Source organism: Chaetura pelagica, unplaced genomic scaffold (genome assembly GCF_000747805.2).
Source record: "Chaetura pelagica isolate M959 unplaced genomic scaffold, ChaPel_1.0 scaffold112, whole genome shotgun sequence".
Taxonomy (NCBI): domain Eukaryota; kingdom Metazoa; phylum Chordata; class Aves; order Apodiformes; family Apodidae; genus Chaetura; species Chaetura pelagica.
Window position 1 is genome coordinate 578,136 of NW_009952798.1, and position 25,594 is coordinate 603,729.

The window sequence follows — 25,594 nt, forward strand, 5'->3', positions numbered from 1 at the left end:
AGCAGCATAGCTGCTGCTGCTTAAGCAGCACAAGGGTGCTCGCAGTGGCTCACCTGAGACAGTCTGAAGCTCTGCTCCATGGACAAGTCACAGCCTGCCACACGTCCTTCTTTCAGCAGTTGTACCTCACACACTTTGCGAGCCAGCTGAGATATGTTCCTGCCAGATAAGACTAATTCCTACACTGACACTGAAAAAGAAGGAGAGCTTAGAGGTTCAAAACTCTTTGTTGTAAGAGGTTTCAAAAGCAAAGTATGTGGACTAAACAATATAATCTCCAAATATGATGTCACTATAAAAACCTGAAAAAATTGTCCAGTTAAGCTGAAGGGTAGTGTTAATGTCAAAGAGCTTGGCAAAAAAAAATGTCCTAATTGAGCTTCTGTAGGTCACATGAAACTCTTCATAGAGTCAGCTTTTCAAAACTGCCCTGCTCTTACATGAAAATATATTTATTAGCATCATCTCTCTTGAAACAGGGAGAAATTGAACTTTTTCCCTATTCCTGCACACCCTCAGTTCAGGAGGGCATGTGAGGTTGGTGGTAGTTGGGTCATGGTGATGAAACATTGCACTGCTTTGCCAAATCCATCACCACTAAGGACTAATGCCTCAGAAAGTCTGATGGACACTACTGTCCCCACTGCCTGTATTTACAGGCAACGAGCTGAGAAGCCACAGCCCTTGTATTGGTTTGTTTCATACAAGCAAGAGCCCAACTGAACTTACTTCTAACTACATGCCGCAGTTCAAGTAAGAATTGTTTCTGGGCAAGCCCTTAGCTCTCTGATGCTCCAGATGGAGCCTAACTAAATAATTGGCCCTAACGTTTCCTGGGGTTCTTTTGCAGGTAGGTAGACAGAATTTCTCCTGTTGAAGAAAACATAGAAAAATGCAAGTAAAAAAATTGTTGCTGAAGTTTGTAATAATCACTCTAGTGAGGGGTAGGAGTAGCAGAAAACCGATACATTCTGGTTTATCCTTATGACAATGTAAGTAGCTGATTATGCATTAATGCTTGGAAATCACTAACATTACTTGCCAAGGAATTATATTATTTTAATGGCTAAATGGAAAAGTATGCATGGGTCTGCAGGCTTAACTGGCTATTGCAAGAGCTGGGAGAAACCTGAGTTAATCCCAAGACAGCAGGGCATTCCTTATGGAAGGATAATGATCAAGCAGATATTTAAGAAACTCTCTAGTGAGGTAAAATGTGATGCATTATTAGACACACAAATGAACTCTCATTAAAATAATAAAAATTACTGATATATTAAGACATGGTATAGTAAATCTGGTTTGACCTGGGGCAGCATGGGGAATAGCATTAGGATTTGTCCTTAATAAAAAGCTTTCTATTTACTTAATAAAATTTAAGTGAGACTCTCCTAACTTGGAGAAGATTCTTCCACATTTGAAGAGCTACTCTGTCCCACATCATTTCAAATCACCCATGTTGTGAGATAAAGCCAGGTTGGCAAGAAGGGCAGCCTCATCCTCTGCATTCAGTCAGTAAGTCTGGATTAATGAGAAAGAAAGGAAAAGTTGCCACAGGGCTGGGATTTTCCTGCAAGCCAAATACAAGGGCTAAGAATCTGGCAACTCAGTGCTTTGACCCTTGTGGCTCCAGCTGATGCACCCACAGCATGAGAGGGTCAGTTAAACTGCTTTCAGCTTATTTCAAAAACTCTCAACCCTTGTGTACAGAACTGAGGGACCAAATAGTAATGATCTCTCAAAACCAAAGGGAGTAAAGCAGCTGCTGCCATCTGAAAAGCAAATGTTGTGTGGACGAAGCAGCTTACTTTTGCCAGCTATGCATCTGTAATGTTTTTCCTGCTATTAAGATATCTCTAAGTCACCTACTGAGCTCACCATAACAACACTAGGATCTTCTTTTCTTTCCTGAGGTGCACCTTCCTTAAAAACAGACCACTCCAGCCACAGAGCAATGGAAACCTTTTTGTTTCTTACTAGTGCAGAATGAGCAGCTAAAATGGAGACAGTGCAAATGAACATATATCCTTGCAAATCAAGAGTACCTCGAGCTAGAAGTGTGTTCTCAGCTCTGGGCACCCAGCTCGAGAAAGACACTGTCAAAATACATGTGGGATTTTGAAACAGACACTAATTAGAAAATGGAAAATATAATGCAAAGAAAGATGGAAAAGACTGGGACTGTTTGCCTTCAGGCTGAAAAAACTGAAGCAAAGGTATTTGTATTTCAGTACCACCTTTATAGCCAGTGACAAAAAAAGGAAGGTGATGGACTATTACTGACTCTTTCCAAAAAAAAACTTTCCCCCTTAGCGAAAGAAAATACACACATTTTAAAGTCTGGAAAGAAAACTCTCATGGCATATCCTCAAATTGCAAGTTTTACCAGGCAACAGCAATGCCAAAATTTTAGCAAATTAAAAATATATTTTTTTTTTTTTTTACTTTTAACTGCCACTGTGAATTCACATCAAGACAAAGACATGGAGTGAAACTTTGACAGGATAAAATGCTTCCCACATCTGCATATAGAGGAGCCTGTAATTACTATGCGCTAGGAAGAAGCTGTCCATGGACTGCACAATGTCCTTTTGCAAGTATTCCTGTATCACCTAACACAGATGACACTGGATGATATCCCAAAAAAACCTCAAGTGAGACAATATATATTATAAATTACATTCTTTGGTAACTTATTTTAGAAGAAGTTTAGAGAATAACAAAATAAAAGATACTTCACCAGTTGCCATAAATATTCTTCCTTTGGGGAGGTAAAGAACATTTAGAAAACTATCTTGACATAAAAATGTTGAAAGATTGTTTTCTTCCCTGAAAAACAATTTATGTTAATGTCTTGCAAACAGATTTTCTGTGAATATGTAGTATCTATATGGAAAGATTACAATATAACCATTTGGTAATAGTTATATTAAGAGATCATCACAGCTTTGATATGATCCCTTAAAGCAAACTGAAGCAACTTTACCTACAGCATGATTTTGATTAAATTATTCAGCTGCATTGGCTTGCTTTGCAGTTATCAATTACATACTGGGTTCTTCTCATGGACTCTTAAATCAGTCAAATATTCTAAAGTTAAAATGTCTAACAATTCCCTCTACATTTACTACAGTTCTTTGATGATAATTGGGTCAAAAGAAGACTTTAGTTGAGGGGCACAGTTACCTTTAAATTATCAGGGCTACCCCAAGCTCTAACCCATGAGGCCAACAGGAGTTCCCCTTCAGCATAAACTGCCCAGGAAAGAAAAAAAAAAGAGTAATGTTAGTGGCTTTTTTTCTTCAGTCACCTTACAAAGCAGACTGAAAGATGTAAAACAAAATGCATAGGCACATTTGTAGAAACAAGGTGCATCTCAGATTACATTTCTAACTTTGCATACTCACTCACAGACATATTGGACTTACTGGACAACTAGTTGAGCAATGAACGCTAGCTGCCAAATGTCTCTTTTCCCCCTTCAGTTTGGAAAATTGAGACCAATACTGTTGTGATATTGTCACTAGGAGCCTGGAAGGATACTGGAAAGGCTGGACCAGATGATTTTTGAGGTCCCTTCCAACCTGGTATTCTGTGATTCTGCAGACACAGTAGAAAAGCAGCGACTCATAAGTTCTTTTGATGCTACAGAAGACATCACCCACGGTTTATAAACTGGAGTAAAGCTTAATGCAGTGCTAGAATGAGGAAAATTACACCAAAACCTGTTAGTTCTAGAAATGTTTTTAATTTTACTTACATATTTTAACAGCAAAAAAACAAAAGCGTTTTCTGTTCTAACATTTCATAAGACATTAGTGTCTAAATCTGCATTCTTCTATCAAAGCAATCTTTATTAATTACAAATCAACTCTGAATACTAATACAGTATTTTCAAATATGTACAAACCACTGTAAAAGTAACTATGAATATAATAACCATAGGAAAAAAAAACACACAATACTAGTAAAAATGTAAACATTTTAAACTAATGTCTTTAAAACTGCAAAAAGTACCGTCTACTATTCCAAGACCAGGTGAACAGCTGAAGACATCAGATATAACACAGTTACTAAGTTCAGCCAATACTTTAAAAGTTGCTCATATTCTGTGACATTTGTTTTCACTAGCTAGTTTGCACTAGCAATTAACTTTCAAGTTTTACTTCCTTAAAAGTAGTGGTCATATTGACTATTGCCTCTGCCTGACTTCAAGGTGGCAATCCCACTACTTCATGGCTTTTAAGCAACAACTAATTCATTCCAGCAGCAAACAAGCAGGTACCACTTCCAGAGTGGGCCTGACATATTACTTAGAAAAGTACCTATAGAGAATTACCACGTGTAGTTCAGCAGTAGCAGATGCCACCATTGTCTTCTCCATGCTGCACTGGGTAGTTTGAGCTGCCCATTCTGGGTGCAGTGTCTGAACACAGTTTTCCATAGAGTCTGCAGCCAGACTTGGCCACACAAGTGTGAACAGGGAGCTATGGACACTAGGCCTGGGAGAAGCCACAGGCCTCTGCTGTCTTCCTAGCCCCATCCTAGCAGCAGGCTGGCTGATATCACCTGTGCCTTGCTGAAATATTTCCCATGTTGGCATTGCTTACAGATGCTAATCAAACAACTTGTGGTTTTTGATCACTGGTGTTTTGAGTCATGCAATCAAAGCACCCTGCTGACCGAATGCAGCTACCCTGGTGGGTACATTCTCTGCTAGTGCCCACAGGCAGCAGTTAAACAGTTTCCACCATGTCCTATCAGTACCTGCCTGCCTTCCACCTCTGCCTCCAGGCTCCCCCTTACTCAGGCTGGGGAGTGAGTCAGTGCAGAGCCTAAAATGGCACCACACCACGAGAGAGCTGGCTTCTTCCCATTACACTGCCTGGGTACAAGCAATTTGTTGGTCTTACTTCATCCTCAATTATAGTCAGGAAAACCTGAAGGGTAAAAATCAAAAGAAGAGCTCTAATTTCTGAGCAAGCCTATGCAATAGTGAGGGACCAGTATTAGTAATAAAGTATTACTATTTGTCACGATATGGAAAAGCCAAAAAACAGGTCAGTTTTCCTCACAGATGTATCTTCTAATTATACTCCTAAAATTGTGCTGGTTTTTTTACTAATATTTATGTTCTCCCGTGTAGACAAAACCGGAGTACAAATGCATTTTCTACAGCTGACTTTACTGTGTAGCCAAGATCAACATTTGCTTGTAGTCTGCAGTTTTTATGAGTTAAATCAACTTGCTTAACAGAAGAGGCAAAGGCAATAATAAACAGCAATAAAGAAGGGGGGGACACAACTAAAAGACTAAGTAACATTAAATACTAAAACCTGAAATCAACTGATGCATCATAATGGGGATTATATAGTGGTTATTTAAAATAACAGAAGCCCCATTTGGTAGCAGAAGCCTTTCCAGCTGTAGGAGACTAAATATGCAGTTGGGTAAACAAGTCTCAGCACTGCCATGAAATTCCACAGGACCATAAGAACAACACTGTTGCTCCAAAGTAGTATGATCAGGGTAATTAATGGCCTAGTTTCTTCAGTGGTGATCAGCACAATATAGTGAACTGGCTCATAGGGGTCTAATTTAAGGATAGATATAAAATGTCAATCAACAGATTGACAGAATCCATTCAAGATCTGTTCAGGATCAACAGATTCATGGTGAATTGGTCTTGAACAACAGGTTGCACTTCACTCTTTCACATAGCAAGCTTGGCTTGCAAAGACACCTGCACCAAGGTGTTGCCCTTAAGATCCCTAAGTCACTCCCAGAAAACAAGATGAATATGTCATTTTCTCTACCATATCAGTACTGTATAAAATCAATATATAATGCTATGTCAATGAGAGGAAATTAATTTCAGAATGCAGCGTTAATAGGGAATCAGCAGGAATCTGAATTTTTTTAAGGGTCTGGAAAAAAAAGGGACATGAACTCAATGGCCTGTGTTTGCTTTTCCCCACCCCCCTTACCCGTGTCACTGATGTAATAAAAACCTATCACCTCTCTCTACAAACCTTGCCTTGCATTCAATTTTAAAAATCAATGATCTGGAAGAAACTGAAAAAATCACTTGCAATAAATTTGCAAAGGACATGCAGACTGCTGGAGTAGTAAAGAATGAGGACAAGTCACTTACACAGAGCAATCTGGATTACTTCATGAGCAGTATTTTAATGCTGGTAAAACACAGTGTATGTTTCTAGGAAAAAATAAGGTAGGATAATAAGAGGAAGATGTACTGCATTCTTGAAGAAGACTCTAAAGAGGACTTGAGCCATAGAAGTCAGCATCCAAGGCAATGCTTCCACAAAAAAAGGATAATACACTTTTTGAGGAAAGAGGGGAAGGAGATATTCATCAGAGTAAGAGGATCACGTTCTGTCTCTCTATAGTCCTGATGGATCACTATTGACATGTGGCATCTAATTCAGATGTCACACCTAAGCATATTTCAATACATGAGAAATACAGAGAAGAATGTGAAGATTAGTCTCAGGTAACACTCATTGCCACAAGAAAGTTAAAGAATTCAGTACATCTCATCAGAGAAAAGGTTTGAAGGGACATAATCATGATTTATAACTACATACAAGCAATTAGAAAAGCTGATACTACAGAGATCAATATAAGCAATCAAATGCATAAAAAGACCAAAATAACTTAAGGTGAAGCTAGAAATGCAAATAGAAAATCAAGTGAAAAATGTACCTGGGGTAATTAACTATTGCAACAGGAGGTATGAGTGAATTCTCATCACTTGAAGACTTTAAATTAATATTAAATGCCTTCCTAAAATATGTATGTTCAGTTCAAAACAAAGTCGCTGAATTTAATAGAGAAACTGCTCGTTAAAATTCAATGGCCTGTTGAATTTAAAAATAAATCCTCATTATGGTGCCTTCTTGCCTTATATATTTATGAGATTTATCTTGAAATATAACAACTAAAAGGAAGGAGGATACCAAGAAGCAAAAGCTATTATCTTTTTCCACAACACAGTAACATTTAAGGCTAGATTTAAAGCTAAAGACACTGCAGCTGCATTTTGGAAAATAAGATTTCCACCCCCCTTTATTCTTCCCATTTCTTGTTCAGTTGCACAGTCCACTTAGTCGACTGTGTCTAATTTACATAATCATGTAGTTATTCTTCAGTTTTTCTGTTCCTATTTATAAACCGTTCACAAACCATCCACTTAAGTAACAGCATGATTTATTGTGAGAATGATTATGGTTGTTTCAGGGGGAAAATGGAATGTGATTAAAAGAAGAATGAATAAGGACATTGTAGAAACGAAGGGCTCTAATCCTGCAACAGGATTTGTAAGTGAAACCTGCCTCTCAAGCCCCATCCCAAATAGCCAATGAACTACTGAGGGAATTCAGCAGATACTTAGAGCTTAGCAGAAGACAAACAGATAAAACAAACCAACCATGCACACAATGTCTTCTGGGGAAATGCTAAAGCTCCCAAAGCCATCCACACTTTAGGAAAAAAAAAATAACAAACTGTATGTATACAGTTGCTGATGAGTCTCTCTACACAGGCTGGAATACCAAGGCTCTAGAGGGAGATCTGCAAAGCAGACCTTTGTTCTTGGATAAATTCTAGAATTTGAGATAAATGCATCAGCCAAGGAAAGGGTCAGATATTTAGGTTGTGGATCCAGGAGAACAGAATCTTTTCCATATGCAACAGATGTTTTGCAGGCACCACAGGAACCTATGCTGCTTACAAAAATGGTGAACAGCCTGATGGAAGAATATCAAAGTTCAGTAATCTCACCTGAAGTACTAATTCTCTGCTATTTCGGACAGAACGAGTGGTGGAAAAGCCCAGTTTGTTTACCAGTAATGCTGCCATGTTTACAAACCAGCCACTTAGCAGGAACAGCTGAGAGGCTCCACGAAGGAGCTCTGCTACAGAGTCCTGTTGGACAGAACAATTAAATCCTGAGTAGGTGTTCATACACACTACTGCTTTTAAATGCTGCTGTGAGCCTGAAATAAGCAGCAGGGATGGCTCACATCCTGGCTCATACAGAGATGAACCTGCTCCGTTCAGACTGCACGTGCACCAGCAAGAACTTAGGAGATTCCACCCTGAATTGATAGAACTGCTTCAGACATTCGTAGGGAGTTTCAGAGCCATTCAGAAGAGCGTAAGAACTTTCCACAGCACCTTATTTTAGCAGCAATAGTTCCTAAACAGTGAGGGAGAAATAAGAATATTTTGGGTGAGACCAAGAAAATAAGCTTTGCAAGATCTGTGCTGAATATATATGAAACTCCCACTTGAACTAGTCTGAGGAGCTGCAGATGGGCTAAGCAGAGGGACTGGTAGAAGGCACCCCTGCTCCAGAGACACTGAGTCACCCTGGACACTGCTGGTTTTTCAGGGGGAAAGTACTGAAGCTCTCTTTCCAGAAGCAGCACCCTTATTTCAGACACTGAGATCACACTCCCTGTTATCAGTGCAATTACTCAGATGTTAGCAATAACATGGACAGCTGAGACCACAGTTACTAATAATGCCCTGGCTAAAAGTAAAAAACTTCAGCCTCAATACTTAGGAGCTACATGCTAAAATCTATTTTTACTCAAGAGTTATAGTAGAAGGCCGAGAAATTTACAGTTCGAGGAACTCTTCTTAGCTAGTTCTGATGTCTGTGGCTGCAACCATGATCTAGGGTCTAAGCCTGTCTGTGATGCATTTCTGTCTAGGAGCTGGTACTGGTTTGGTTTCAGACTCAGTCTCGTTCGCCACTGAGATGGGATTCCCATGGCCATCTAAACTGATTTTCCTACAAGAACCAATGTTGCGAGTAGCAGCAATAGGTGTCTGCAACTGCTGCGTTTTCGTAGATAACTTGGCATCCAAGGAAGAACCAAAGGCAGATGTGCAGCCAGACTTCTCCCAGTTTTCCTTGCCCAATTGCTCTGTGTTTGCCTGTGCTTTTGCATCGTATGGTGACTTATCGGGGGGTGGAGGTGGAGCTCTTCTTTTCTTTCCTCTGCTATCATTAGGACTTGAAGGGTCTCTTTTTGGGCCCAGATGCATGTTTTTCTGAACAACCATCTCATGAGATCCATCAAAGAGTGAAGCCCATAGGCAAGATGCAGACTCTTTTTGCTGGCCAAGCAGGAACTCACCATCATTCTCCTCAATTTTTCTTTGTATGATATCAGCTAAGCCTTCATGTTTCACTGGAGAATCAATGCCTGTAATTTTAAGGGACAGCAGTTAACTCGGATTGAAATACTGCCAATAATTTTACTGCTACCTATTTCATTATTTCTGTTCAGAACACAAAACTGTATTAACTATGTCTTGTGAAGTCTGACTTCCTATTAAGAGTATTAATGAATGAAACAGAAAAGATTACACATGCTTGCAGAGGGAGAACTGAGATGACAGGAGGGAACTGTTTTTGTGACAGCAACAGGTTAGACACTGACAGTTCTTTCCAAGTAAAAGGAGAAAAAATAATGTATTACTCAAAGAATTGTATGTATTAGGTATTAAATATATTTTGCTGTAAAGTCCTTTGAAAATTTATTTTCACAGAAGGCCCATGAAAAAGTCTACAGCTAAGTATTTTTGTGCTTCCAGTCTGCAGAAAATGGGACATCTTCACATATGCCATTTTAAATTGTGTGCTTTAAGACTGTTTCGCCCCATTTTTTTATCCCTTCTATTGAGTCTTCTATGTGTACTACAGCAATACTAGCCTCAAACAGCAGCAATACCTTTTCTCTTGCAGGCCACACGTTAATGATTTTCAACACATTTTACCTATAAATACTATGAAGAAGCAGGAAAAAACCCTGGTATTTTAAGAGTGAAAAAGAGTTTGTGTTTGGCTCCTCACTGGCGTACTTGACTACAGTAGAATTATGCTACCCTGTTACCTTCCTAAAACTTCAAAATAGTTTATTTACTGCCTTTCTGCTCTGCATTCATAGCTTAGATGGGACCTTCTTGACTGCTCAGGGTTCTGAGGCACAGTAACTCAGTGACCCACATGGCATTTTCAGCATCTTCACAGTTCCAGGCTCAAGCAGCAAGCAGTCAGGCATTGAGAGATGAACAGTGTTTCTCAGCCAATGCTGCATCAGATCCGTTAAAACAAAGTGACCTACTTTTTCTAGTCTGTAAATATTACTTCTCTAATGAAACCATTAAAATAATCCTGCTGCATACCATTTTGCTCTGTAAAAATACACATCTCAAATACATGCTAGTTAGATTTTCCAAGCATATTTTTCAACATCTTTGCCAAGACCAAACAATTAGGTAAGTTCTGTTAGGTAAACCTTTAAATAGCTTTAAGAATAGCAAATTAATTTCATGCAACTAGCTAAAGACATAATTGGGTTGCAGACTGGATTATTTTACCTTTACATTTCCCGAGCTTTATACTACTCTTACCATGAGTGTTTATTTCTAGTGACAGCTTTTTTGAATGTGTTCAGGTCTCCCTAGTTACAGTTCAGATTGCAGATATTCCCCTGCCTTAGCAGGGGAGTTGGACTAGATGATCTCTAGAGGCCCCTTCCAACTCTGACAATTCCGTGATTTTGGCTGAAGGTATAAAACCGTATTCCTTACTTGTGCTGTTACAAATTCAGATTTAATATTAACTCCTTGGTATGCAATTATGTTGCTCTTTCATTGTGTGAATTGCCCTTGAAAAACTCTGTGTTTCAACATCAACACCAGAAGCCATCTGAAACAGATGATGTTGTTTCTGTTACTGTGCAACTTGAAAAGACAAATCCCACTTACTCATATCATGGTAGACAGAGGTCGCTTCTTTTGTCAGGAACAAAGGTGGTTTCCGTGGTGACATAATCTCAATTTTCATAAGTTCTTCACAACAATGTTTCCACTGGCCTGAGAGAGAAAAGAGAACAATGACTGGAACTTAAATGCTTCAGCTTGAAAAAAAAAAAAATGAAGTTATTAGGTTGTGTTAGGAAACTATCTCCAAAGCAATGCTAAACAGTAAGTGTTTACTCTTGTTTAGCAGCAATCCTCAGGATGCAGTTTGTATTTTCAACTCTGTATTCATTCTCTTAGCACAAAGGTCATAAACTACTCCTTTAATTTAAGTATTCCAGCAGTGCTGTTATACCACGAAGGTTAAATATTATAATTTGCCTTCAAATCCCCAAAACCAGTATAAATTAATCAGGAAAAAACCCACCAAACCTAGAAGTGTATATTAAAGGTCAGGGAAGCTTCATGAAGTTACCAGGGTCAACCTCTGACAGCCTGCAAGCTGGGTGTTATACAACTGTGTTACAATGTTATAGTAAAGGAACATTCTGTCTTTAATAGAGGATAACTTGCCTTTAATCAGACAAGGAAACCTCTTTCTATTAATAGATTTTGACCTTAAGGAAAACAAGACACAGTAAAATTACTTTGTTCATACCAATCACTCCAAGTTTTCTGAGCACATTAATTTTAAGAGAATTTTAGAACCAGGGAAGAAAAAAGGCATTTAAATGCCAAGTGACCCATTTTTTCTGAACCTAAGGAAAAAATATCTCAAAAAATCTGTGGGTATTCTATCTATAATGAATAAGAAGTAGCTCTTTTACCCCACTCTATGGCTAATTTAAAGACAATGCCCTAGTTTTTGCTTGGTGTGTTTCTTTAATTGATAGAGCCTTTTCTCATTGTAAATCAGAACTAGAAAGGACTAGAAACACAAACTACAATACTGGGTTTCCACAACTGATTTTATTGGTGTGGACTCTCACTAAAGACTGATCTTTCATTAACTGACATGGTTCTGCTTTCTGACCTGATAAAAATTACTATCAGGAACCAACTATAATTGACAATGACAGCATAACAACCGACAGTTGTTCTCTACTCTTAATAAACCTGTGCATCAAACTACTATAGCAGAGAAAAAAGATTAAGACAAATTAATCTATATAGTTCTACTAATAAATATTTGGTGTTGAGAAAGCAGCACAGTATAATACTACTTCAATACCATTTCACACCAATAATGAGTTTTTTCTCTCATGTAAGAATAAGTGTTTTTCCAGAGGCTAGCCAAAGAATTGGGGTATCAGTTCATCACCTTGTGTATATCGCCTGTTACACAGCCTCAGGGACAGCTTTTACCAGGTTCAAGTAAGCTGTGTGTATTTGCATGACGGGATTGGAGAGTGGCTAGGTGAGCGTATTCCTGTGTGGCAAGAGGTACCAAAACCAGAGAATTACCGAGAGAATCCAGGAATCCCTATTGCAAAAAATTGCTATTAAATTCATCCATGACACTGTTGAGCAAGGAAATCCTAAAACATGCAACTCCTGGCAAAGGTTGACTCCATCTGCATCCCAGCCAAGACCTCAGTGAATCCATCATTCTCCCCACTTCCCATTGAAGCTTCCATACCCAAAGGTTTCATACTTGCAGAATCCCACAAAACCAACACACCACTGGTAGGATGCCCAGGCAGAAGTGGACTCTTCCTGCTGCAGCAGAGGAAGAGGTGGTGAGAATTTAGCAGCCCTTAAAAAGATTATCTAGAACACTGCTAAAAGAGACCAAGTTCTTTTGAGACTGATGGACATGCTCTGCTTCTGGCTTCCTGCAAAAAAACAGGCTGAACATGACGACTTTGGTTTAGTCAAATATTTCCCTTCCAGTGGCTTAGACCACCACCCAATACTACCCCAAAGAACATTTTTCCTCTCATCATTGCAAACAAAGGCTTATGAGGCAATTCCAATTCAAATTGTTCAGAGATCCGTTTGCTGTTGCGTAACTCCCCGTTTGGAGGGCATGCTGCCAGTGCTGCCTGCTTACTTACTCAGATCAAAAAAGTGCTGCCAGAAAGCTTCCATCCACTTATGAAGTTCTTCCCTACTGTCAGTACCAAAAAGTTGCATCACAGCCTCTCCAGACACGAGGTTGATAACAGTGAAATTATTAGTTCTCCTCTTGGAGTCCTTATCCACAGCTCGAATCCTGGTTTCCTAGGAACGACAAATTGTGGGAATGAGTTATTGCTTCAGCTCCACACTGGCATCATCTTATGGCTAATGGCAGTATAAGGGAGGTGTTATTTGGGTTCTTATCTAATCCAGATTAATTTAAAAAAAAGTTAACAAAAATATTTAGTTAACACATTTGGGTTCTTATCTAATCCAGATTAATTAAAAAAAAAAAAGTTAACAAAAATATTTAGTTAACAAAAACTATTAAAATGGCATAAAGTACGAAAAATAAGGGAATGAAGCACAATTACGGCAGTTTAGTTCTGAATTACAGAATGTACTTTCTGTTCTTCCCCTCTCTGCCTTCACCACCTCATGTCACACAGCTCATTCTTCTCCAGAGTCCTTTAGTGAATCATAAGAGCAAGCAGCTCCTTTTCTCTGAACCCTTCAGCTGGACCACAGTGTTAAAGCTATTTAGGTCTCCTGCTGTCCTTCTGTGGGCCGTCGTTTATGCAGTGTATTCTAACCTTGTATCTATTTTGTGTTCATCTTAGTGAATCAGGACATTCAGGACTACCACTATAGTGACAGGAAATTGAAAAAGAAACTTATCTAGTCCACATTTAAAGAAGCATTTGTAACAGTGACCCTTACAGTTCTGGTAGAACAAGTCTCCAACATTAAAAAGCATTTTGTTCTAATACAAAATGTTTTAAATGAATGCTTGTCATTTCAAAATAGACATTTTGTTTTGCCTTACTTAGCGAGAGCTACATAGAAACAATTAAAAATATATCCGAGAAGTAAATCATCCCAAGTCTATCACATTTCTTAGCTAATGTTAGAAAGGCTCTCAGATTACACAGCAGCACAATCTGAAACAGAACAGGTTTCCCCTTCTATTCAGGAACATATTTAAATAGATTTTTATCATCTAGACTAGATAGAGTGGTATTTTCATAGTCTCTAGTTTCTCTGGTATGGCATTACTACACTAGAAAAACAAAACTCTTTCTCTTTCCCCCAACTGAGTGAAAATTATTATTTTTTTTTTTCCACTCGTGTAAAATACTGAAAGATTTTAGCAAATGCCTGATAAAACACAACAGAAAAAAAAATAATCCAGAACACACTGGTCACACTGCTGCTCCTCACATGATGAACAAATTAAAATCATTACCACTGCTTTATTTACAAAAGTAAATGCGGAAAACCTGGCAATATATTCACATACAGAACTCAACCTGAGGGAACAAGCAATGGTCTATGACAAATCTTGCTCTTAAGAGGAGCTCTGGCATACCCAGGAGAACAATGTGACCCCAAATTTGGGGCAGCACCTTTCAGCTGTGGGCCCTGGAGCCTGGCAAGATGGGGGGCTGCCCAGGCACCCCAGGCCATGCAGCACAATCCTGCCACACTAGCTGTCCCGGCACGAGAGCACCCCGGGGCTGGAAGGAAGCCAACAACCACAGCCAGAGTTGTGTTCAAATGCCTCCCGCCTGGATGGACAGTGAATATGACTACAAAGGTGGCCTCAGGACACTCCTCAAAATGCAGTGGGGACAGGTTAACCATGCTCCTTTATACACAATTCAACCAAATGTCAAACATCTGCTAAAGATGTCAAATACACACCTTATGACAAATCTTGCTCTTAAGAGGAGCTCTGGCATACCCAGGAGAACAATGTGACCCCAAATTTGGGGCAGCACCTTTCAGCTGTGGGCCCTGGAGCCTGGCAAGATGGGGGGCTGCCCAGGCACCCCAGGCCATGCAGCACAATCCTGTCACACTAGCTGTCCCGGCACGAGAGCACCCCGGGGCTGGAAGGAAGCCAACAACCACAGCCAGAGTTGTGTTCAAATGCCTCCCGCCTGGATGGACAGTGAATATGACTACAAAGGTGGCCTCAGGACACTCCTCAAAATGCAGTGGGGACAGGTTAACCATGCTCCTTTATACACAATTCAACCAAATGTCAAACATCTGCTAAAGATGTCAAATACACACCTACAGAAATAAAGTTTACACATAGGATCCTATGGGAATAAGCTTAGTTCTGATACAAAACAAAAAAAATTACAGAACATTCTCCAGATTTAAAATGCATTACTGAAGTAACCATTTGAAATACCAACAGCTGCTTGTAGCATATCTGATGGATATGCTCATTTAAATTCTTCTGTCTAAAAATAGGAGATGAAGTAATTCATCCATAAGTGCTCTATATCCCATTAACTCAGGTAACCATAGATACCAGCAAAAAAATTAAATCAAATAGATTAACATTTGACAGGTAAGAACTTCAAGCATACCATACACACAAGTTTATTTAATGATATTTGCTGCAGGTTTTATCCCACAACTACGGTATTATTCAAAGGAGATAAATCCTCAAGCAGCAATCTATATCTGATGCTTGAATATTTTCGGAGTGATACAAGATGCCATTACAGTAATGGGCTGATGAATTTACCAAGCTCGGGTGAATTACATTACATGCCCAGTTCCACTTAACAAGAAAAAAAAACCAATAAAAATGACCAAACAAAAAGCCTAACCAAAAAAACCCAACACCCCAAACCAACAAAAAGAAGTGTCTTAAGGTATCCTGTTATAATGCTTCACCTTTTGCAGTCCTATAACCTACTGAACAAACTCTGCTACAACTATTGTAAAAAACAGAATAATCAGTGCACTGGAACAGGAAAAACTGAGTTGAATGTCAAACTTAAATGATTCTTTGGAGAAGCCAGAGCCATTATTGTGTCCTATATGCAAAATACTTTTTTAAGATGGGAAAGACTAAAAGGGAAAATGGTAGGATTGGGGTTTTTTTGATAGAATATAAACACAAGCCTTCCTCTCTACTTGTCTCCCAAACCAAAAAAATGTCAGCCTTATAATACTTCCCACGAAAGCTCATCTTTTAAGCTAATAATAAAACAAAAACAAGCAAAAAAAAAAAACCAAGCAAAACCAACCAAACAAACAAACAAATTTTACTGCTGAGGTGCAACATTTCCTGCTAAGCCAATCCTGGCACACTGGAGAGCACTGGTTATAAATACCACTTTAAGACATCAAAACAAATTACAGTTCTTAAGAAAAATACTGAATAACCTAAGATCCAGTTCAGTGTATCTATTTTAAGATTAAACAAACCAAATCACATTTAACAAACATCCTTAATGCTTTTAGTACAAAAAACACAACACTGGAAACAAACTGTAATCTGTTCTTGTGTTGGTTCCTGCTGTAACATTAACAACTTCCACTGGATTTGTTCAGGCAAGCAGGAAAATATGGTTAAATTTAAAATTACAGCCTTCAAACACATTAATATACAAGACAGAATTCACCATATCAGCTATGAATCTTTCCTCCTTTTATCTTTTAATTTAATCTTTCATCAATTAATTTCTCTACTATATTCTATGACCAGGACACAATAGGACGTGTATTCCTAATACTGAGTAACCAATGTGAGCTGCTGGCACACACACCAATTTGCTGAGCTATCAAGAGTAGAAAAGGCATTTAGTATTCATTTCAAACTAAAGAAAAGCTGAAAAAATTTCAGGAGCTGGCCCATAAGGAATATTTCTTGTTCAAATTAGATTCCAGCAAATTTTGTTTGCTACAGAAAATATAATTTCTCCTTTGCTACTTAGTTGTGCAATATAATATGTTATAATCACATTTAGCTGAAACAATAATAGGAGCACTTGCATAATAGGAACTGCAGAAGCATTGTTACTCAACAGCAGTGAAGTCATCTGAAGTTGAAGTAATGACTTTGCTGGTGTTAATGGCTTCCTCAAGTCTCGATTCAAAGGGAATGGGAAATAAGGCTATCAGTGTATATATTTTCCAGAGTTTCTCATAAATCCAGATGATGTCATTACTTTGCAGAAAGTATCTTTCAATTACATGTAAAGGATGCACTTCACATTACAAATGAAAATGCCATATATGCAACTAGAAAAGATTTTAGTTATAACATCCAGAGTTGATGTTCCAACTCAACTTTCATTTTGAAACTGCTGTTTCTATAACAACATGTAGCAGAGGAGCCCATAGGATTAGTTTGAGTTCATTTAATCTGTAACAGAAATTTCCTAACAAAGGAATAATAAATTATTTGCAAACATGAAGTTATTTTCAAGAGAAACTGTTTAAATAGTAAAGTAGCCAAATATGTTTTAAATTGCCTTTTTTTTTTTCCTGGTTTTAATTTAGATTGAAGGATTCAGAGTCATATTCTCCAGCAGTCTGAAATTTTTATAAAATGGTATAAGATAAATGATTATGTAGCTTCCACATGTTAGCTTTAAAGATACCCTGTCAATGTACAGTCAGTCTCCCAGCAAAGGCTCGTTAAGCTGGATTTGATGTTCTACGTGTACTAGTAAATTGGAGGAGCAAAATACTTTACTATGGTTATTTTAAAAGGAAAAGCAAAAGTCGGAGACAGACCCAAACAGAGACCTCCAGGAAAAGACATGAGGTAGCCTGATAATTTTCAAAAATATTACTGTCACATCTATGAATGTGGATTTAGTTGTTCTATAATTTACTAGAGTTTACCATTTGTTAACTGATATTGTGAGCAGCTGGGAAGCAGAATTACAGCAGAGGCTGACAGACTAGCACAGTGAAAAGTGACTGAAGAGGTAACCAAATATGTATCAGTCTCAACATTTATTTGATGCAAATGCACAAACAATTGGAAGACAAAATGGCTTTGTCAAAAGATACTGCCCTAGCAGAAAAGTGTTCTTAATTAGTGAATCGATTTCAATCTTAGTACATTAAAAAAAGAAGTCCTAACACAAACAGGCCACATTGTTTTCCCTAGTGTGAATGTTTGGTTTCTATAGAAGTCTCACTCTAGGTGAGAACGTGGTCATGTTTTCTAAAAACTGTAAAGCCACCAAAAGCTGACGTGGCTTCTGTAAAAAGCAGTTCTTTATTCCTGTGTGTCCCTATGCATTCCCAGTCCTATCCCAGCCCCTTCCCTGTGCCACACAAGCATTTGTGTAGCTATGAAGTGAACTGAACAAGAGAATTGATTACAGGGCATGGCAGTTGAAGCCAACCCTCCTCCTTCCCCCCAGCAAGCTAATTTTAACACACATCACTCCCACTGTCAAGTCCACCAGTCAGCTGCCCCAGCGCCTGCCTTGGCCTAGAGCAGCCCAGCAGCCAGAACGAGTGGCAGGGGGGGGAGCTACTGCTGGCATCAAGCATTCCAGCAGCACAGCAGCCGGATCCAGATCGACCTGTGTTTACAGTTTCCAAACACGTCTATTTACTTATGTAAGATGAATCCAGCTACGTCAATTGCAAATAACATTGAATTCCTCTGCTCAGCCTTACGTAACGTTAACTCCTGATGACTGCACCAAAAACCGTTTCTGAAAGCATCTCTTCATTCTAAAGCTCACCATTATACAAGGTCCTTCCAATAACATTCCTAAATCGAACACTTAAAGATTTACTTAACATTAATTACTTAGAATTTCTTTAACTAAATAGTAAGTAACATGTTAATTTCAAGTTTTGAACCCAGCCTTTCCAATCAGGGTATGAAAAGCAGCAATAATGTTATTCTAGGGAACAGAACTTCCAAAGTTATTGTGTCCTGTACAAAACCAGTATTAAGAAAAGTAGCTTATTTTAAGGCACTAAAGTATTTTGAACAATTTTCCAGCTCTCCTTCTAATTAAGACTGTGGCCAAATAACACACAACAACAAAAGACCTTTTGTTAAAATTCTACCTTGCTGAGGACAAAAGTCTGCTAGAGCATTGCTAAGGATTTGTAGGCAGTATGTTTCCAAGGGCTCTTATTGAATAGTCATATAACAAGTTATCCCTTTTCCTAAAGAAAAACATCTTCCTTTTTACCTCTGTGTTAACCAGTCTAATGCAATAGAAGGAACTGAGCTAAGAAATGTAGTGCCCTTGCTAAAAAATTCAGCAATTGCAAATTTTATGGAAGCATATCCCACCCATACACTACCTATAACACATACTGCAATCCAGCAGCTTGGAGCACAAATGACTGTAGGTATGTCTTGAAACAAAAATGACCTTCCACAAAATAAACAAAAACCCAAACTAAAAACCTGCCTCATAGAGGCAATTTTACCTTGTTGATGGAAACTGTCAAGGCTGGCTCCAGTTTAGCCTCAATTTCTTCTGGCGAGTAGTAGCAGAAGAGCTTGCCCCCTCTTAGTATGCAGTACAGCCTCCTCCAGCTAGTCAGGCTTCCTACCGTTTGCTAAGGGGAAGAAAAGTCAGAAATTGCCAAACATAAACTACAAATTAAGAGTATATTACAAGGTATACACAGATCAGCCCTGTGGGATCAAAACTTAGCCACACTGAATTATTTCCTAAAACACTTTCTTTTGCAGAACTTTTCACAGTCACTAATTTTTGAAATGTTGAGAATACTTTAAATGTCTTTTGGTTTTCACAGTTTTTACAGATTTATTGCCATGTGACACAATAGAATCTGTGGGTTCACACAGAATGCAATCTAAAACTGGTGTCTACTGTCAGAAAGAAACCACCTTTTTAGCTACAGTAATTACACAATAAGAGAAATACAGAGAGTATCTCACTTTGGAAATACAAGCTACATTCAAAAAATATCAAACAAAGACATTTGTCTAAAATTTCCACTTTCTCAAATTAATTTTCTGAACAGCCTTCATAAATGCATTATAGTTTCATCACCAGTTTAAAGAACATAATTCAGCACTCCTGATAAATAACCCAGCTTCTCTGGCCCTTTGCTATCACCTTCTTGTTTGCCTAGTTGTGCAATGAACCAAAATAGAGATGTAAACTGAGTTCACATGAATAGTTTTTGATGGGGTAAGTTTAAATGTGGCTCGCTTGACCAGTCAAATTCACCATGCTGTGATATGAACTCTTGTGCTTGCTCACTGAGAGGCAGGTACAAGGATGAGAGCCACAGAATTATTAAGAGTGCTGCCATCAAGCACCCGCCTAAACTGATTCTGAAACAACTACACTTGACCTTTATGTAACAGCCTAAATAATTGCATTGATAAGCACACCAAGGAAACATTTATTTCTCGATGCTTAGCCACTGAAGATCCTGTTTGTGAGAAAGAATTTTCCCCTTCCTCTAGGTAGAACAGGTAGAAAATAACAGTTCTCAAGGAACCACTTCAGGTACAAGCAAATGTTTTAACAACTGATTCTTAGTGACAGCTATTACCAGAAGAGGATCTAAACACAAGCAAGGTCATCTTACCTGCTGATTAAGAAATCCTGCCATCATATCCCTAGCCATGCAGGATGGCTGAGCAACTAAACGGCAACACATGTTTCCATACAGGGACAGCCAAAAAGAGGATTCCTCTGGGGGAAAAGACCAGGCAAAAGACATACACTTAGCTCCAAACATGTGCCCTAAATAACTAGTATAGCTTTCTACATTCATTTTTACATTAGGATTGTGAATGTAAATATATATATATTTTATATATTTAAAGATACTTCATCCTGAAAGATTTTATTAAAACTGATTGAGCCTTCAGTAAGTTTTTTAATTAAAAAAAAATTCCAAAATAATTTCAAGTAAAAACAGAGATCCTGTTCTGTGAAACCAAGTTGTTCTTACATAAAAATAGTTCTAAATCTCGTTTCACAGCTAGAAACATTTTAAAAGGCAAGTGCACTGGAAGTTACACGAGTGTTTCTCTTCATATTATTTTATTAAGGCTTAGAATTTGTATCTGCTTCTATCTTCAGCACCAGTTAGGATTCCAAGGAGTTTCTAATGAATTGCAATATCCCTCCCTGCTCAGCTCTTCTAGGAAATACGCTCTCTCTTCTGTAATTAGAAGCAGGTAATACAACATCTAATTGACATGACTCTCTTTGGTCATGTTTTAGAAACACTTGTAATGAACCAAAATATTCAGGTATGTAATTTCTTAGCAGACTGCATTTTGTAAATTAATGGCAGAAAAAGAAATTTGAAAAAAGAGTATAAAGTACTAATAAAGAAGGGCTTAAAGTATCAAAGATACTCCGAATTATTCATCCAACCCTTCAAGAAACAAATGCCCCATAAATCTTCAAATTTATTCAGAATTAATGAAGTGTAAATAACGAGATTCTCTTTGAGGTCAAGTTTATCTAAGTAAAAGATAAAAGTTCCCAGAAGCTACAGTGAAATACAGTGAAAGTCCAATGTCTTAAGGTTACAATGAGATGGTGGCTTATGGGATGGTCTGTCCTTTCAGAAAATAATGGCCAGTATCAAAAACTGTACTTCTGCTACTTGAACATCACCTTCAGTTGCAGCATCATCATAGTCCATCTGTTAGCATCTAGGCTGACTGCTGCCAACTTGTGCAGTCCCAGAGCTGAAGCACAGGAACCAACACATACATGCAATGTCCTGGGGTAAATCTGGGCCTGAAACAACTGAACTGAACTGAAGCTATTTGTCTATTTGGGTTCTGACTACAAAGGAAAAAAGCTGTTCTCCATTCTGATTCCCTTCCTTTGCTGTGAGGAAGGGTAAATAATTTGTATATAGCTACAACTCAGATAAGACTGAGATGCAAATGACAGAAAAAACTCCCCAAAGAATAACATTTTTATCTGGACTTAAAACTTTACTCAACTTATAGTTTACTCAGCTGTGTACAGATGCTTGTTTTAGAGCTGCTAAATATTTTATTAAAGTTGTTCTGTATTAAGTATCAAGAAAAATAATCTCTCTAAGCTCTTCAGTTTACGAGAGAGAAATGCAAAAAGTTACTGGTTTTTTATTTCCTTAAATTGGTACCATATGTACTTACCATTTCCAGTAACAGTAAGATTGTGGGTCCTGAAGTTGTCCTCAGCACTTTCCAGTCCCAAAGTGGTATATGCCAGCAGGCTGTACTTTGCTCCACTAAGTAGGGAAGAAAAAGCACATTTAAGACATTTCTGCTTCATGTTGCTCATGCTGTAATTAAAGGGGTCTTCTGCTCAAGGTAATACATTTGGGAACAAGTAATGCCGAGATGCCAGGCAGCATCTGTCAGGGACCACAGATTGCCACCCCTCAACTCTTCACACAGAATTCCTGTATCTGTGTTTTCCCTTGTAAACCAACACTGCCCCACAATCCATTGATCTGCTTCCTATATCCTGATCTCCTGACTCCATCCTGTGCATACCTCCTGTTGTCTCCCACCCCACCACTTCCAGGCTCTGCTGCCCAGGACAGCACCGCAAGGCCCCATCAACTCAGCAGCTTTTGGTCTCTCCACAGCCACCTCTCCTGGACCTGCCAACCACGAGACTTCTCCTGTGGCCACCGCCTATGAGCTGGGCTCACACATACTGGTGAGCCAGCCACTGCCAGCCCCAGGCATATGGGTTCTGCTTCCCAAGCTCTCTGTGCTCTAAAGATGCTAAAAGTATCTCCCACCTCTTGTCAGATGCCCAGTAACTTTTAATAGTTTTGCAGCTTTTATTCCTAGGCCTAATTTAATCAGATTTGATAAGAGGTTCAAAAATCACTACAGTTAAAAGAACAACTGATGACATAAACTTAATCTGAAAATACAGGTTAAAAATTAGGCTTTATAATGCTCCTCCATGTTGCTCTGCTCTTTTCCTTTGTCTGTGTAGCCTACGCTTTTGAACAGTTGTTTATATATGTATTTTTAATAGATTCCAATAGCTTATTTGCACACAGACAAGAATCTGTGCAGAAATCCTAGTCAGTACTGTAGCATAAAGGACTCTTTCACTTATTGTGCTTACAGGCTTCAGAATGTTATATCTTTGACTTGTATTTTGCCTAGGGATAAAAATTAAAAAATCACTTTTGCAGTTCAGCACAGTGCACGTGGAACGCAGTTCTTGGAATAAACTAGCATAAGTTTGGTACATGTTTAACCTTTTCCCCCAAATACTTTTTAGACCAAGTAACAGATTTACAGCCCAGCAGTGCAGAAGCAATTCCACCTGGCTAACGGCAGTTTAAACAAAGTTCAAATGACAACAAATCCCCCAAAATCACTAACTACTCTCCCGAACAGGACCTAGGAAAAGAACCTTAAAATATCTTCAGTACAGCATAAGATGCTTAGTGGTGTTATAGGTGAGAAGATACTACTAAATTAATAGCACTAAAATATAGTTTTCTATCATAGTATTTGTCAAGTGCTGTTTTTCCAAATAGCACAGTGAGAACATAGGTTATAAAATCTTTGGCTCCACAGAGGAACAAGGCAGATGCCTACCTGCAGCAAGATTGTTAGCAGGGATGTCTGTTACACATCTATTTCACGGGAATAAAGAATAAATTAAATACAAGATAAGATCCTGGGTGAAGAACCACTGCTGTGAAATATTTTGTCAGTGCAACCTGAACAAAGACTCACCAGCATTTGTATAAATACCCTGCTAGACTGTTCCCTAACAAAAGATTCTCCACTGATTGTATTTTGCCATGGAGTTGGACAATACATTTACCATTCCACTGAAACTGAACCAGGTTCAGTTTCTTCTCACAGATAAAACTTCTGTGCTGATTTTAGTTACTTTTTTTCTAAAGCATGACTAATTACCACAACAACCTTGCCAAAAAAAATAGCTACTTCACTTTTAAAATATGCTTTCACAGAACATTTTCTTTCTAAAACATAACAGTCATTCCTTTCAGCCAGCTGCAAAATAATTTGGAAAAGTTTTATCTGCAAGTGTTTTTCAAATTTAACTGGCTAGTCAGGATTGTTGACTATGTTTTGCGCTTCTGCATTTCACAGAATTAGCTGTCTGCCTTAAATAGCAGTTTCTTTGTATAACAAAGAACAATCTGCCTGTTGCATCTCATTCAGTACTTTGCATATCTATAGTATTTTTCCATGTAATAAGTTTATTAAAAAAAAAAATCAGCTCATCTCCACAACATGCCTGTGGGAAAGGTTCATTGTTAAATCTGTTTACTGATCAGGAGACAGATGCACCAAAGTTGCCACACAGACACTGGCGTGGGAAGGTGTAACCGTATCACCCTTTCTATCGACACATATTAATTAATGCATCTCGGATTCCAGAATCTGTTCCTGAATATTGTTCCCAGTGTTACAAATCCCAACCTCAGTTCAGTCATCCAGATATATAGAGTGGAGGATTTGTGAGTAAAAAAATAAATAAATCTAATATTAATAATGGGAGATAAATACATATCTGACATTTGGGTTCTAAAAAGAGCCCAACAGTAAAAATAACTCATTAGACTAAGCAGTTGTAGCAAAATACCAGTATGGATTTGCCAACTCAAACAGAGGACACGGAAGCCGTGCCTCCAGCCCACTGGAAGACAATACATAAAAGGCAATAATAACAAGTCCATGTGGAGGCCAGTTCTGCCAGTGAATAAACATGCACTTCAGGGAGTCTCTCCAATGATGCCTCCCAAGAGCAACCTATTCACTCTGGAATTCAATAGTAGATCTGCACTAAACATTTTCCTTCTACAACAAATATAAAAACAGAAAAAAAACAAACCAATGAACAAAAAAAACCCCACTACCCTAGAATAGAAAAATTAATCAGGCCCAAGTCTGTATATAAATGAAAAGAGAGATATTTGAGAAGAGAGAATATCAGTTAAACTGAAGTTAACTAACCTAAGCATGGCACTTTGTCATGAAGCTTTTGCAAGAAGTTGCATGGCTGACAGTTTCCTCACTAACCAGGGAGATTTGCAAGCCAAGAAGGTGGACACAATGGGTCAGTTTTTGGAAACTGAAAACTTTGTCCTATGTGTGCTTTGAAAAGAAAAAAGTCTGTACAACTGATATCTACAGAGAAAAGGTGCTCATATAGCAGAAAGTCTCCCTTTTTGTTGCATTTTAATTTCACCTACTGGACTGGTAAAACTCTCTGGGAATACTGGAAAGATCTCCTGTAATCTTGCAATCCCTCTTCCCCCTGTAAGGGTTACATACCGAGGCCTTACTCATATAAAGCCTAAGGGGAGCCTATTAAAAATAAATTCACAATTTATTTTTGCTTACAACAACCTACTTCTTTCCAAGAATCTTTTTTTAATCACCTAGCAACATCATCGATAAACACATCACTGTTCATTTACCTCTGCTAAGAAAGTAACAGTCAGTGTGAGATGATTATTTACTGCAGAAACACCAAACTTAAAGGCGGAGGAAAGCAAAATACAATTACAATTGAGAAACCAAAAGCAAAACCCAAGGGAGGAGGCAGCTGTTTAGATTGTCTACTGATGCCTCTTCCTTAAAAGACAGGCAATCTATATTCAAGTTGGTATGGCCAGCAAATAAACTAGTGGTTATATCTGAAGCCAAGTGTATCTAATGACAGTGTGTCATCACCCTGCTGGAGCTTGGGAAAGCACAGCCACCTGAGATGATGACACAGAGTGAAAATACATGGTCATGAGGTGGAATACACTGGAAAGTTAGTGACAACATTTGCTTTGCTCTGTGGGTAAGATCTCTTGGCTGTGTCTTTTTGATTGAAACAGTACTATCAGTATACAGTAGTATCAGACACAGACACAACATGCT

The 25,594-nt window shown here is 38.4% G+C and overlaps 1 protein-coding gene across 1 annotated transcript in view; it reads right to left on the minus strand.

Annotated features, from left to right (window-relative positions):
* Nucleotides 1-2,929: 2,929 nt before the first annotated feature.
* RTKN2 (rhotekin 2) overlaps nucleotides 2,930-25,594 on the minus strand; it is a 33,337-nt gene continuing 10,672 nt past the window's right edge. The window contains 9 exon segments of the mRNA XM_009994876.1: nucleotides 2,930-2,986; nucleotides 3,187-3,254; nucleotides 8,651-8,714; nucleotides 8,716-9,239; nucleotides 10,807-10,914; nucleotides 12,858-13,023; nucleotides 19,147-19,278; nucleotides 20,287-20,393; nucleotides 21,848-21,942. Of these exon segments, the coding sequence (XP_009993178.1) occupies nucleotides 2,930-2,986; nucleotides 3,187-3,254; nucleotides 8,651-8,714; nucleotides 8,716-9,239; nucleotides 10,807-10,914; nucleotides 12,858-13,023; nucleotides 19,147-19,278; nucleotides 20,287-20,393; nucleotides 21,848-21,942 (1,321 nt within the window).